Source organism: Spea bombifrons, chromosome 3 (assembly GCF_027358695.1).
Source record: "Spea bombifrons isolate aSpeBom1 chromosome 3, aSpeBom1.2.pri, whole genome shotgun sequence".
NCBI lineage: Eukaryota > Metazoa > Chordata > Amphibia > Anura > Pelobatidae > Spea > Spea bombifrons.
This window is the reverse complement of record NC_071089.1, coordinates 118,116,400-118,131,658: the sequence shown is the minus strand read 5'-3', so window position 1 is coordinate 118,131,658 and position 15,259 is coordinate 118,116,400. Positions and strand designations below refer to the sequence as shown.

General features: G+C 45.2%; 2 protein-coding genes across 3 annotated transcripts in view; one reads left to right on the top strand and one right to left on the bottom strand.

Annotated features, from left to right (window-relative positions):
* ADCY3 (adenylate cyclase 3) overlaps window positions 1–5,793 on the top strand; it is a 43,850-nt gene extending 38,057 nt beyond the window's left edge. Inside the window, exons 13-20 of the mRNA XM_053459697.1 lie at window positions 273–532; window positions 1,120–1,201; window positions 2,555–2,713; window positions 2,933–3,079; window positions 3,205–3,324; window positions 3,619–3,745; window positions 5,061–5,185; window positions 5,440–5,793. Of these exons, the coding sequence (XP_053315672.1) occupies window positions 273–532; window positions 1,120–1,201; window positions 2,555–2,713; window positions 2,933–3,079; window positions 3,205–3,324; window positions 3,619–3,745; window positions 5,061–5,185; window positions 5,440–5,622 (1,203 nt within the window). The 3' untranslated portion in view covers window positions 5,623–5,793. The remainder of the gene's footprint in view (window positions 1–272; window positions 533–1,119; window positions 1,202–2,554; window positions 2,714–2,932; window positions 3,080–3,204; window positions 3,325–3,618; window positions 3,746–5,060; window positions 5,186–5,439) is intronic.
* Window positions 5,794–10,109: 4,316 nt separating this feature from the next.
* CENPO (centromere protein O) lies at window positions 10,110–15,090 on the bottom strand. 2 transcript variants are annotated; one of them, XM_053459438.1, is made up of 7 exons: window positions 15,020–15,090; window positions 13,874–13,956; window positions 13,085–13,254; window positions 12,418–12,547; window positions 11,645–11,904; window positions 10,997–11,168; window positions 10,110–10,343 (listed from the first exon to the last, which is right to left on the bottom strand). In XM_053459438.1, the coding sequence occupies exons 2-7, from the start codon at window positions 13,902–13,904 to the stop codon at window positions 10,195–10,197; spliced, it is 912 nt and encodes a 303-aa protein (XP_053315413.1). In that variant the 5' UTR covers window positions 13,905–13,956; window positions 15,020–15,090; the 3' UTR covers window positions 10,110–10,194. The 2 variants fall into 2 exon arrangements, with proteins under 2 accessions (XP_053315413.1, XP_053315414.1); XM_053459439.1 differs by having other exon boundaries at window positions 13,874–13,937.
* Between the last annotated feature and the right edge of the window lie 169 nt (window positions 15,091–15,259).

The window sequence follows — 15,259 nt, the reverse complement described above, 5'->3', positions numbered from 1 at the left end:
TTCACTTGGAATCCTGTGCTCCATTGCCGTGCATTGCTGATCGCAGTACCTGCGAGGATTCATAAGGGTCATGAAGCAGTTAACTGAGCCCCCCCTGAAAGCATCATGATGACGGCATAAAAAAACGGCCCCTCCAATGTGAAAATATATGCCAGGATTTTGCACAAAAAAAGGCAACACATTTACTGCCCCATCCAAGATGGCGGCATCACCTCCACATCACCATGGTGCAAGCACCATAGTCACTAGCCTTTCCTCTCTGCATCCCACAGCTCAGCTGCTTGCAGTACTACACGGTCAACCTCAACGGCACTTCTCTGCCTTCGGAGTCTTGGGGCTGCGTGGAAAACCCCAAATATTACAGTTACATAGCCGTGCTGGCGCTCATCGCCACCATCATGCTGGTGCAGGTCAGCCACATGGTGAAGCTGACGCTGATGCTGATGATTACGGGCGCCGTCGGGGTGGTGAACATTTACGCGTGGAGGCCAATATTCGACGAATACGACAGGAAACGATTCAACGGCTACACGTGAGGCTCTTTTTAACGAGTGATTCCGGTTACTCGGCTGACCAACTAAATGCAACATTAGAAACAGCCTTCCCGGCCCCGACGAACATCCAGACTCTTCCTGGAGAATCGTTTTTTTTTAATCGTGTACAATTTAGTCTCATTCATCATTTTTCTGGGAACACTTAATTGTCATGTGACACAAAAGCAAGCACTGATTGGTTGTTACCATATTAACTGAAAGAAAAGCTTCTGTGTTGCTTTTATGCGATTAAACCTTCATAGGAAATAATTATTTATAATTTATCTCTATGCCGACAGACAGCAGTTACATAATGGAGAGAGTGTCATATACATGTTTGGGGGTGTTTGGGGGTCATGAGGGTAATTCCACCCCCTGGGTGATCCTAATTTTCCATACAGGGGTGACCCGTTCACCAGGGTGGGGGGTATATAACACAATGTGGCCACTTGGCTTTACATGCCCCCCTGGGCCAATAGGTGAGAGGTTGGCAGTAGTCTTGGTAATTAGGACTCCAGGATGAAAATGATTATCTTTGAGGTATTTAGAGGTTAATAATAAGCCATTTTTCTCACTATTTGTACAGGACGCACTTGGTTCCCTCCAAATATTCCATGACGGCCATGATTTTTATCATGATGCTCAGCTTCTACTACTTCGCCCGTCACGTGAGTGTCTTTTTTTATTTTGTCTGATTGATGTCGTCCTAAAACTGGACCGAGAACGGGGTCAGACATTATAACATCAGTACGGAAAATACTGAGGAAATGGGGCTGATGGGGTGAGGCTTGGCGGAAATAGACCATAAAAAAGATTCATGGAGTGAGGCTGCAAGGATTACTGAGAGAGTGAGGCGGAATGGAGGAAGTCTGATGGGGTGAGGCTGGGGAGAGTCTGATGGGGTGAGGTTGGGGGAAAGTTGAATTGGGTTAAGGCTGGGGGAGAGTGGAATGGGGTGATGTCGGGAGAGAGTCTGATTGGGTGAAGCTGGGAGAGTATGATGGGGTGAGGCTGGGGAGAGTCTGATGGGGTGAGGTTGGGTGAGAGCATTATGTGGTGAGACTGGAGGATAGTCTGATGAGGCTGTTGAACAGTGTAATGGGATGAGGCTGAGAGAGTCTGATGGGGTGAGGCTTGGGGAAAGTTGAATTGGGTTAAGGCTGGGGGAGAGTGGGATGGGGTGATGCTGGCAGAGAGTCTGATGGGGTGATGCTGGGAGAGAGTCTGATGGGGTGATGCTGGGAGAGTCTGATGGGGTGATGCTGGGAGAGAGTCTGATGGGGTGATGCTGGGAGAGTCTGATGGGGTGATGCTGGGAGAGAGTCTGATGGGGTGATGCTGGGAGAGTCTGATAGGGTGATGCTGGGAGAGTCTGATGGGGGAAGCAGATGGGGTGAGGCTGGGAGGTTTTCCAACAATAAGGCCTGGATGGAGTCTGATTGAGAGAGTCTGATGGATAGAGTGCGATGGAGTCCGGCTACAAGGTGGTGTGATGGACTGAAACATCTACTTCATGCAAAAGAGAGACGTCTCAAGAACAAGAGTGGATATTATTAAAGCGGAGACAGAGTGAAGGGACGTGGTGCGCAATCAGAACTAGAAACAAGGAGCCATTCATAGATTCCAATCTTGGTTTACAGCGAGGAACGAGGTTACGGGACAGTTAACAATAGCCCCGGGTCCAGTATGTGGGCTTTTCCAGGGCAGCTTAGACTTCCTCTGAGCCTTAAGGAGCAGCAGATGCTAAGTCACATCACAAGGTCAATGCGGGTGCCACGAGTCCACAGAAACGAAACAAAGAACTCACTGTGCAGCAGCTTCATACGATACAAAAATACACTTCTGTACCCGCCTGGATCCATGTGATTGAAATATTTCTTTAGAATGTTCTCAGAATAACCTTCACATGTTACATATCATCTTATCCGTGATCCTCCTGAGCCAAGATCAAGACATTCCGTCTCTGACTATGTTTTGAGGTTCTTATGAGATTTGTTGGGTCTCCTTTCTTCTCGTTTTAGGTGGAGAAGTTGGCCAGGACCTTGTTTCTGTGGAAGATTGATGTTCATGAGCAGAAGGAGAAGGTGTACGACATGAGACGCTGGAACGAAGCCTTAGTCACAAACATGTTGCCGGAACACGTGGCCAGACACTTCCTGGGCTCCAAGAAGCGAGACGAGGTAAGAGACCAAAAGACAGCCTTTATTTTAGCGACCGCTGTGACTTCCCAGCGTCCACCAATGACCCGACGCACCATGCTCGTGTTCTCACTGATCTCCGTTCCTGGACCGGATTGAGCGATGGCCAAAAATATCATCCCGTGGTTTCTAGAAGCAGGTTCCGTGCTCCAAACATACGGAACATTCCGGATTCTGATACGTTCTTTCCTTCTCCCGCAGGAGCTATACAGCCAGTCCTACGACGAAATCGGGGTGATGTTCGCGTCTATTCCGAACTTCTCAGACTTTTATACCGAGGAGAGCATCAACAATGGAGGAATCGAGTGTCTGAGGTTCCTCAATGAGATTATCTCGGATTTCGACGCGGTACGTAGACCTTACGCATTGCATGACGGGCAACCGTTTGTGAACGTCCATGTTCTTTGCATGTGAGATATGCTCCATGTCCTGATGCTGTAAGCGGGGTCTCTGAAGTCTCTCTGTGTTCTTAGCTGCTGGACGAGCCGCAGTTCCGATGCATCACAAAAATCAAGACAATCGGCAGCACCTACATGGCGGCCTCGGGGGTCACTCCGGACCCCAACACAAATGGCTACAACAACACAATAAAAGTGAGTGAGCCTGTGGAGTGCGGTCTTATGGAGAGCGCCCTATTGTAAAAGATTTCTAGGGTAACGAATTTGGGCGCTTAATTCATAAAAGGAGTGGGTGAGACTTTACTCGGCCCCTGGCAGCGCCCCCGCTTCATGGTTACTCTTGTGGTTTTATCTGAAATATAAAACCTTTAACAGAATGCACCAACTTTAGAGACACAAAGTGTATAAAGGGTTAAGGACCCCCCTCCAAAATATGTGCGTCTCTGTTTTGTGTCCTGTTTCTAATTTCATTTTGAAAACTTTTCACAGAAAGAAGAAATTTCGGACAAAGAGCGCTGGCAGCACCTGGCAGACCTGGCAGACTTTGCGTTGGCTATGAAAGTGACTCTGATGAACATTAATTACCAGTCCTTTAACAACTTCATGCTGAGGATAGGTGAGAAAGCACACGGGGGGGGGCAAAGAAGTGTTATATAGAGGGAGAAATGAAAGGGGAAGTCCTATGGACTGCTGTGTTATACACCCCCCAACGCTGTATACAGTAATATACCCCCCAGCACTGTATACAGTAATGTAAACCCCCAGCGCTGTATACAGTAATATACCCCCCAGCGCTGTATACAGTAATATACCCCCAGCGCTGTATACAGTAATATAACTTCCAGCACTGTATACAGTAATATAACCCCCAGCGCTGTATACAGTAATATAACCCCCCAATGCTGTATACAGTAATATAACCCCCAGCGCTGTATACAGTAATATACCCCCCAACGCTGTATACAGTAATATAACCCCCAGCTCTGCATACAGTAATATAACCCCCAGCCCTGTATACAGTAATATAACCCCCCAACGCTGTATACAGTAATATAACCCCGAGCCCTGTATACAGTAATATAACCCCCAGCGCTGTATACAGTAATAACCCCTCCCAGCGCTCTATACAGTAATATAACCCCCAGCTTTGTATACAGTAATATAAACCCCCCAGAGCTGTATACAGTAATATAACCCCCCCAGCGCTGTATACAGTAATATAACCCCCAGTGCTGTATACAGTAATATAACCCCCCAGCGCTGTATACAGTAATATAACCCCCCCAGCGCTGTATACAGTAATATAACCCCCCAGCGCTGTATACAGTAATATAACCCCCAGCACTGTATACAGTAATATAACCCCCAGCGCTGTATACAGTAATATAACCCCCCAGCGCTGTATACAGTAATATAACCCCCAGCACTGTATACAGTAATGTCGGTCGGTGACAAAAACCTGGTTTTATCTCATTCTGTTCCAATAAACTCCCTTTATCTGCAGACCTGGAGACGCCGTTGCTGTCAGTCATGTGATATTTTGGGCGACTTTCCCGGCTCAAACACCACACTGAGCTGATGCTTTATGGCGATGCTAATGAAGTCCGTTCCTCCATAGACTTTCATTAGTTAGAGTCCGGCTGGGTGATTTAGGCTGAACCATTCTATTGTCTCCCACAGGCAGTATGATAAGGAGTCGGGGGGTTTAGTAGATTGAGGGTCAGAAAATAGAGCGAGAATCATACAAACGGCTGAGATGCAGCTGCCTGAAAACTTTATATTATTGGGCCAAAACTACATGTAGGGTAAATAAAAAAAAACACAAAATATAGTGGAGAACGTACTTTTAATCGGATACTAGGGATGGGGCGCGTGCCGCGGACGATGGTTCTGGGTTATGAGTTGAAATTCACGGCGTATGTGTTTTCCAGGTCTCAATAAAGGAGGAGTGTTGGCCGGAGTCATAGGCGCTAGAAAGCCGCATTACGACATCTGGGGGAACACGGTGAACGTGGCCAGCAGAATGGAGTCCACCGGGGTCATGGGGAACATTCAGGTAACATATTTGTCATAATGAGGTCTCTTAACCTGCGGGGCGGCTTAGGAAACCGGCCCCAAGATCCTACCAAGCGTAGAAGGAGAAGATTACAGCGAACCTTTGATGCCAAGTCTGGAGGGACTCCACCAGCCGGACGTTCTCGCCGAGTCTCAGCCTCAAGAAATCGTTAAACTTTCCCTGCAGAGCGAAATAAAAAGTTGTAAAAGCAACATTTAACTCATATTATCTCCACATTCTCACCTGTTTTCAAGGTCGTCGAGGACACGCACGACATCCTCAAGGAATACGGTTTCCGCTTTGTGAGAAGAGGACCCATTTACGTCAAAGGCAAAGGCGAACTTCTCACTTTCTTCTTGAAGGGACGGGACAAGCAAGGTTCTTTTATCAACGGCTCGTCCGTAACGCTCCCGCACCAAGTCGTGGACAACTCTTGATGGCTGACCGAGCGGCCGTTCACCAGAAAGTACGTGGAATAAAAGTACGATACAAACAAAAGTCGACCCGGACCCGACGCCTCAGGCAGAAGAAGTCATGCTTCAGAGAAAAAAAAAATCACTGTAGTTACATAAAAAAAATAAAAATCTAAACTGAAAACACAAAAAAAACTTTGACAAACAATATATTTAAACAACGAACTTTCACTATTTTTTTGGAGTTGCCTTTTAAACGTTTCCGCTTGACATCCTACAACACTCGCTTTGTGGGGCAGATACGGCATCTGTCTCCTCCTGAAACAAGCATTAGCATTCAACGTTCTTCGGGGGTAAGAGGAGAGGACGCGGGGTTCTTGGCGTCACGCACGGGGCCAGCAGGCTCAGCGAGGAACACGTGGCTAGTTCGGACATTCCGGAAGCTCGCGGAACGTATACGCCGGACCGGAACGTAGGAGGAACGCGCAGGTACGACAGCGAAGAAGCCTACAGAGAAGAGGACTCTGGTGGCCAAAGGAGGACATCTCCTCGGTGGGACGAGACTGATCGGAGCTGAGAAGCAAATGCTTGTTTAGGGATAGTTTCTTCTGATAATCTAAGTAGGAGGAATTCAAAAAGTGCAATATATTTCATTATGTTTGGATTAAAACAAAAAGATATATCAATATCTAAAAATATATATATATATAAAAAACACATAAATTTTAAATATTATAGTCCTATTTTTCATGGCGGGCTTGATCACTAATGCTGCTGTTTCTTTGGCTTTTAAACCCTTTGAGCGCCACCCGGGGGCAAACTCGATGCGCACTCCGCGGGCACCCGAAGCGTTTAATTAGAATTTTCGACAGAGAACGAGGATAAAGACTGTTCATTAAAAAAAACGCGCATTTGTGGTCCATTTACAGAAACCAAAAATAAGCAAAAAAAAAATTATGATAATTTTTTTTAACAGAGCAGAATTTATTCGACGTCTCTGTCCTTTCTATTTTTTTTCCTAAAACAAATATACACACAAAAAAAATATATATATATATACTTTTTTACGTCTGTTTTCTAAGGAACATTAACCCTTTGCTTCCAAGAGTCCACGACGCAGGTAAAAATTTTGGTTAGGCCAAATGTTCCTTTTTTTTTTTAATTAATGTCGGAAATTATAAGAGCTATTATAACAAAAATGTTATATTGCACATGGATTTTTTTTTTGGTTTGTTTTATTTTTTAGATCTATATTTTTAAATATGCATATATAATGTAATAATCCTGAACATGCGCTGTAATTGAAGCCTTTGGACTCAAATTCCATACATGAATTGGGATTTCCAAATGGAACCGTCTATATTAGAGAAATGCAAGGGGGGGGGATAATTAGTCCTGCCAGTTCGCTAAAATCTGATCCCCTCTAGAAAGTTGTTTCCTTTATACAAATAAAAATTCTAAATTTACCAAAAAAGATAAATGTAAAAAAAAGTAACATTTTGTAAAAACTTGTTGTATTTTGCCATCTGGGTCAATCTGACCAGTCACAGTGGGGTGGAGGGGGTTAAACGTGAAAATTCCAGAGAAATACACATTTTTTTTAACCGGTCGTTACATTAATATATATGCGTGTCAATATTTTGGTAATTTAACAAAAAAAGCTAAGATATGAAATGTTTTTTTGTCTCTTGGGTATCATTGAAGGGAATTGAGGCCAAAGCAGACTTCAAAGAGTCTCAGGAGGAAAAAAAAAAAACAAGACAATTAACCATTTCAGTACCAAAGACACTGGACTAAATATGGGCATTATCTCTCTCCTTCTCTTTGTCGTTTATGTCTCTCCTTCTCTTTGTCGTTTATCCCTCTCCTATTTGTCGTTTGTCTCTCCTTCTATTTGTCGTTTATCTCTCTCCTTCTCTTTGTCGTTTATCTCTCTCCTTCTCTTTGTCGTTTATCTCTCTCCTTCTATTTGTCGTTTATGTCTCTCCTTCCCTTTGTCGTTTATCGCTCTCCTTCTCTTTGTCGTTTATCGCTCTCCTTCTCTTTGTCGTTTATCGCTCTCCTTCTCTTTGTCGTTTATCCCTCTCCTATTTGTCGTTTGTCTCTCCTTCTATTTGTCGTTTATCTCTCTCCTTCTCTTTGTCGTTTATCTCTCTCCTTCTCTTTGTCGCTCCTCATTCTTCTCTCACTGAACTAAGTAATGCACGACCAGCTCAGGCTTCTGTGATCCAAACTTTTCTTTTCCTGACCCATAAACCGCCCCGAATGTCTGCCTTGGGATGCTTTCTGTTTAGTATTGCTTTAGACTTGATAAAGGGAGGATGATATTCTTCTAGGATCATCCTAAAAACAAAATATTAGTCCAACAAAAAAAAAATATATTTAGCTGTATAAAGACACATTGCCAAAACCAAGTTTAACCCTTTCGGTGCCATTAGAAGGCCAAATGGGGCTCTGGGTAACTCTGATTTTCTGCACCCCCACAGATTCACAAGCGCTCCCATTTTTCTCCTCCACCAAAACCACCCTCTTAGTGGATACCCCTCCAGCGCAGAAATGCTGCCCCCGTCACCTTATTCAGACACAGCGGCCAGTTGCTGTGACCCCCATTTTAAAAAGATTTGGTCCCATCTGTCCATTTGTAATCCTTAGCATTCCAACCACATATAAACGGTTGGCAAAGTGGACCGGATGTGCCAACCCAGACACACAAAGGGTTAAGTCCCAAAAATGTGCAGATTAGTGCTTACAGGTGCCCAATTGCCAGAGTTTTATAGCCATTCTCCATCTAGCTACGCAAATGCCAGGAGCACGGAGGACTTCGATGGCATCGGCACTGCTCTTGGGTTTTCTGTATGCTCTCTTCCTATAAATGAGTTTACGTCAGGCTGGTCAGGGCTCACGGGGCCTGCGCTCTACCAGGTGCGCTTCGGGCTATTAACGGGGCCACTACGCTGGACAAGAATGTCGCCAGCCCTACCCTGTCAATTACTCGCCCCAAATCCATCACAGGGAACGCTCTGTACCTGCCCTTAAAAACGCTAGGAATCACAAAGTCAGGCCAGACTTAAATGTCCAGACGGGCCAGATGTGCTGTGCCCCACCTCTTCTCTGCCCAGGCCCCACCCCCTCTCTGCCCTAGCCCCACCCAGTCACAACCCATACGTTGTCCATAGGGCCGAGCCCCCACCTTCCGACACCGTCTATCCCCGGCCCAAGAACTTAAAGGGTACTCGCCCTCAAAACCTTGATTCGTTTATATCAATACATTGTATCTTTGTGCTCCTGTCAAAGCTTCGACGCCCCGGCTTGCGATACATTACAGGGTGCGAACATTAAATAAAAACCCTCAGCACTGTGACAGATTCAAAAGAAGCACGCAAACACTAAACAGCGTGCCCTGTGTAATGTATAGTTCAACCAGACTCCCTTCTCTAATAAACCACATTGCATATTAAATTGGGAAGTAGATAAGCGGAACAGCATCCCGGTAAAAGCGGTAGAGGGTAATACAGTGAGGGTATTAAACATGCATGGGACAGACATACGGCTCCTGAATCTAAGACGAGACCAATGACTGATTAAGGTTTGAGTCTTTACAGAAACAGGCTACTAGACGGGGGCCGAATGGGGGCCGATCTGCCGGCAGGTTCTATGTTTCTATCTTACAAAAATTAACATTGTTCCCCATATGCTTCTTTATTTCATTTTAGTTTGGAAAACAGAATTATGGTATTTAATATTTCCTTTTTTTCTATTATGAATGTTCTGCAAAAAGGTTTTTTAACACTGGAAAAATCGCTGAGAAACATTTGCTTAAATATACAGATTCAGTGCAAAGGCTACTTATTTTCTGAGTGAGAATTAGAGATATTTTGGAGTTTATCACAGGAGAAGATGTTGAAGACGACGGAATAACAAAGAAAACATTCATTGAGCGTGAATCCCGGTATCTCCTGCTGTCATATTTTGGTATCTGCTTTTAATAAACTGCACTCTTGCTGCAAACTTACTTGGCTCTGAATGAGACGAAAAAAATTGTTTAAAGGGGGAGTATCAGAAAATAAAAATGGATATTAAGCAACAGACTGAAAGGTTTCCCAAAACTCCAGCTTCTGACCCAAAAGAAGCCAAAAAAAAATAAAAAAAAAATATTTATAATTTTGCCACTTAAGGGGGAAAAATAAAATTCATTCTTGACTTAAAATGCGACGAGATTTCTCCTCGGATCAGGAAGCTCTAAAACATTAATATTTATTCTACTATTTGTACCCCTGTATGTTCTGCTTTTACTCTTTTTGAAGGCATCCGGTGTATCCGATAGATCCCCCTCTCTCTGCAGCAGATTCCGTAGCTTTACTGCCCTCACTGTAAAGAATCCCTTCCTTTGCTGTGTATGAAATCTCCGCTCTCCCCGTCTCACAGGACGAGCTCTTCTTCTGTGACAGGTCCCGGGAGAGCTATTTATATCGGCCCCGCGCAGATTTAAAACAATGTCATATAATATGACCTTTACAATAACATGTAGCGCTTTATTGGAAAGGATAGAGGTGAAAACCTGGGGGGTGGACGGGACCCCCGCTATTCACGCAGCGATTAGAACAATTGTGATCCGATTAAAGAAGCGTCTGTATGGACCAGGCTTTCGTTGGCTGCCTTTAGAAAATCCAGAGCTACATGAAGGGGCTTTTTGGTGAACATGGCAGAGTGAGATGATGCGGTATCTTGCATGGCTAGCGCAGGATCTGAAGGGAAAAAAAATAAACATTTTTTTAGGGAACGCTTCATTGTCAGGTGACCCCAAAGCAGGCACTGATTGGTTACTGTCATTAAGGGCAAAGTTTTGTGGTGTGCGCATGCGAGTGTTGTGTGATATGCTACGGTCACAAGGCACATTTGGTAGACGCTTTACCAAACCGGTTTGGTATGAAGGTTCCATAGGATGATTATTAGTAAAAGTGATATTAAAACAAGGCTAAGGAGAACCGTTTGCAGGATGAAACTAGCCAGGAAAAACTATAATTAAACAGAATTTTCCTGACCGACAAATCAAGGACAACACTCCCAAAAAACAAGCTATATTAAGTTTTTCTGAAAAAAAAAAATAAATAAATAAATAAAAGCCAACAATTCCCAGCATGCACTTCACCTTCCCTCGGTATCTTTTACATCTTAGTACCGTGTATGATAACTGGCACAGGACTCATGGAAAGTGAGGCGAGTGCGTCGTGTAGCATAAAGTGCCGCATGGCACGGCCAATAAAAATATCCAAGCAGTTTTTCCCATATAAATCACTGCGCGCTAGGAGATCCATTTATACGCACGCAGCGACCTCTTAAGACCGGCAATAAAGCAGTCAGGTTGGATAAAAGGAAAGTGCGGTCAGACAGCGGGTACCTTTGCAAGTGACCGTGGCTTCGGTGGGAAGGGTGCGAGTGATGTCGCCATAAAGTAATTTCGCACAGAAGCAAACCGTCGCCTCCTCCACTTTAACGTTATATTCGAAGGTGATCAAAGTGCATAAAGAATTCCTCTGCAAGGTCCCAGGGACAAAAATCTTCTCAAGAGCCTGATATCCAAAACAAAAAGACATTGGTACAGGAGGAAGGTCGGGGGTCAACCAGAACAGAGGCGTCGGCCCAAGAGCTGATCATTAAAATCAGAAAATCTGATCATTAGCAGTATGTGCACCTGGCAGCCCACCATAGAGAAGCCTTAGAGCAAGTCTGCTGGGGTCTCTCACTGCTCTCAAACACGGACCTATTAGCTCCCTTCCCCATCACCCCCAAAACCAGAGGCTCAGTGGGCCATAAAGGGAATGAGCAGTTCCTGCCACATTCAAGACGGTGCTCGTCTCACTCAAAATGGAAATCGCACGTTGTATTCATTAGAACAAGCGATTACAGCAATTCTATCCCTCCTTACAGCCTCCGTGTGAGCGAGAGACTCGGATCACGGGGGTTTTTGAGGATTTAACTCAGTCTTCTGTGATCTTGCGAACATTATAGAAACTCATCACCCTCACTGTTCGTATCCAGACGTTACCTGAAGCCGGTCAGCCTGGTATTTTCTGCCTGCATAAGCGTTCAGATGCTCAAACAAGACCGAGAGGAATTTTTTGAGATCTCTTTGTAAATGCGTCTTCGCAACCTGCTGGAGCGGGATAAAGGCGGGAAGTGAATGGCGCTCGATTCTCGGATTCGGCTGCAAGACCAAATCCACGTAATACGAGTCCAGGTAGCTTCCTTCGAAGGCTGTGCTTAAACATACGCAGACACCCTTCTTGGTCAGCTTTCCACTGATACCTTAAAAAAAACCCATTATATATATAAAATTAATAAAAAACAGAAAGTAAGGGTTAGCATGTAGAAAAGCATTTTCAGGGTAAATATTCATTATAACTGATAACCGGGTGCCAGATGAACCGAGACAGCTCTATTATCTGGGATGATCAGACATCAGGTCGGGAAGCCAGCGCTGCATTATTCCGACAGATGGCGAAAGTCCATTTAATCTTCCAGGCAACTATCCTGGTATAACGTAATGTATGGATCCTCTGCACAAACATTCCCTCTCGCAAGCATCCCCGTAATGTGTATTCTGTGCATGCCTTCCTATAATTACCCTGCTGATCAATACGAGCAGATGTTCTTGTCAAAGTATTGCTTCCCTGCCTGTAAATTTGGGTGCGGAGTCCAACCGTCAATGGCCAGCTTCGCCCCGTTGCTATTAGTTTCTAGATGGCACAGATTCACAGCGTGTTTCTGCGTTAGGAAGTCCGCGCATGGTGATAAAGATGACCAGGAAGGGCTTATTACCTGTCAGCCAGAACGCCCCGAGGATGCCTTTCACTTCCTCCAGCCTTATCTCTAAGTCGATGTCCTGCGTGCTTTCTGCTCCGGGGTGGTGCTCCTCCGCTGGCTGCTCCTGCGCGGTGAAGGCACGGATCTGCGTACAGATATTTTCCTTTACAGACCAGGTTTCAGGAGATCTATCTTATCTTAAGATATCACAGTCACACATTTGCAGAGATGTATCAAGGTTGGATCTGTATTTTGGGCTATAGCGAAATGTAGAAACTATACATACATACATAAAGAAAGAACTGGATAGGATAAAAAGAAGCCAATCAGGAGCTGAGCGGATAAGATTTCAAAGAGATCCTATCTGGGTTCCACGGCTGGCCAGGTACGCGGGATATTATGGGAGCAGAGAGATGACGCCAAGCTCTGCACTACAATCCTGATGCAGTTTTAGTTTTGGACAATCAATGAGCCGTTATCTTGCAGTCCGAGGGTGTTGATTGCTCTCGAGAAGTGAAAAAAGTAACAAAAAACTAAGTGGGAAATCTATCCTAGCAACTCCTAACCGAGAAAAGTTAGTGGGGAGGGGGGTATCAGAATTAAAGTGCCATGCATGGGTGATGGAAGGAGGGCATGAATTGGATCACTTTGTCTCCTAGGTCAGGGCTGGAGCGGCTCTCACCTCCGCTTCCTGCTGCTTCACGTTGGCCCTGATCTCGTCCCTCTCCTTCCTCAGCTGGATGATCCTCTCCTTCATGTTCTCCACCTCCTCGCGATGGCGTCTGCTTTGCTCCTGTTTCACAGACAAGTTACGCGACAGGTTCTCCAGCTCCTCCAGGTGGGACATCACACCTCAAACGACAAGAGACAGCTGCCTTCAGCAACAATGTTGGTGCACATTATAGAACATATACAGCGAAGCCTGTACCTCTACTAATTAAACCGCACAAAGACCTTAAACACCAAGACACAACCGGGATGTGAAAACATTATTAAAGGCATGTATAAAAGTGCTTTTACCCTAGTTATAGGTTTTTGCCCCATAATATAATGTTTTCAGGCAGCTGCATATCAGCCGTTTGTATGATTCTTGCTCTGTTATCCGAGACCTAATATACTAAACACCCCAACTCCTTATCATACTGCCTGTGGGGAACAATAGAATGGCTCAGTCTTATTCACCCAGTTGGACTCTCTGACTAATAAAAGTGTATGGAGGGATGGACTTCATTAGCATCACCATAAAGCATCAGCTCAGTGTGGTGTTTGAGCCGGGAAAGTCACCTAAAATATCACATGATATAGATATAGATATAGCGCCTTAATGGCAATTACATCCCATCTCTCTCCAGACCCTACATTTTTTAGTTCAATCTATTGTAGCGGCGATTATAGGGAAATATGGGTCATAAAAACTGTCTTATCTGTAATGAGTCAATAAGTGAATAAAAACATTCAATCAGTCATTTACCTTCTCTGTATAGCGCCTTCGCTTCCTCCATGTTCTGGCGCGATGACTTATTCCTTCCCAGTTACTTCAATTGCATGTCCGGCCTAAAATAAACAAAGTGAAATAAATAAAATTAGACAAATCCCAAACACATGCAGTTATTTCACAGAACCTTCCGGGATGAGAAGAGTCAAACAAACAAAACCAAGCATTAAACAAAACAGTCACAACTTTTTTTTCCCTTAGTGCGAACGACACCAGCCCAGCCCATGGTCTGGTGGCCCATTACTCCCGTTAACTGCTACAGTGGGGTAGGAGGAGGGATGAATCCGGATACCCGGCGGAGAGCAGGAGAGTGTATACCCCAAGCCGGTGCCGGGGTGGCAGAAGCGTTCCAATATAAACCGTGGCTACTTCCACTAAAACAAACGCTTTGTTCGGGAAACAACCGCGATTAAAAGGGAAATGGGCAGGGAGCGCCACATCCCGGAGGAGAACTGGAGCTTCTCCCGGACAAAGCCGGAGCATTCCCAGGTACGGCGATGGTTCTTACAGTTATAACGTTCCGTTTATCTGGCTGTTAAAGGGAGAGTCTAGCGTCTCAGACGGCTCCACCAATGATAGATATGTTAAAAAAAAAATCACGTTAGGGAGAAGCTACAGCTCCTCGCTTCTCTTGTCTGAAGCAGCCAATCAGTGGCATGAAAGCACTCCCTTTAAAACCAATGGGAACACTTTCCCCGCCTGCACACAGGGGTCTCCTTATAAGCCCCTGTGACTTTGGCACAAGCAGAGTTAGAGCTGACTGGCAGCACAGAAAATAGCAAGGCGTTAAAGGGGCGAGTGAATATTTGGGTTGGGCCTACATATGACAGCTGGAGTGCCCCTTTAAGGAGAAGCTGCAGTGCATCCCCTCCTTCACAGCCCATTCTTAAACCCAATGGGTGCTCTTCCTGTGCATGCGTGGGGAGGATCTGATTATACCCCCTCAGGAGGGCCAACGTCTATTTAACATGCACAAGTAGGGCTGTATACTGAACTAATGCACATTACCCTATTGCCAAAGAAACACCCGACACCTCAGAGGTCTCTTCTTCAGAAGAACCCCAAGAATACTGAGCGTCTACAATTAAAAAGCCCTCCCCCTCACCCGCTGGCGTTGTTTACCGCGCTCAGCCTCCGCCCTCAGTTTTTGCCGCCGGGTGTCATTTCCAATTCCCCGCCAACCCGGCTACCCCGCGCTGTGTGACAAGGAATACAATCATCCCCCGCAGAATCTCTCATATGATTGGCTTGCGCTAAGTATTTGTAGCCAATCAGAGGCCCGGAACATTCTTGTCAGCTAAGCATGCGTTCCACGCCTCCCCCTAGTAGCACAATATTTATGTGAGCGATGATTGGTGATTT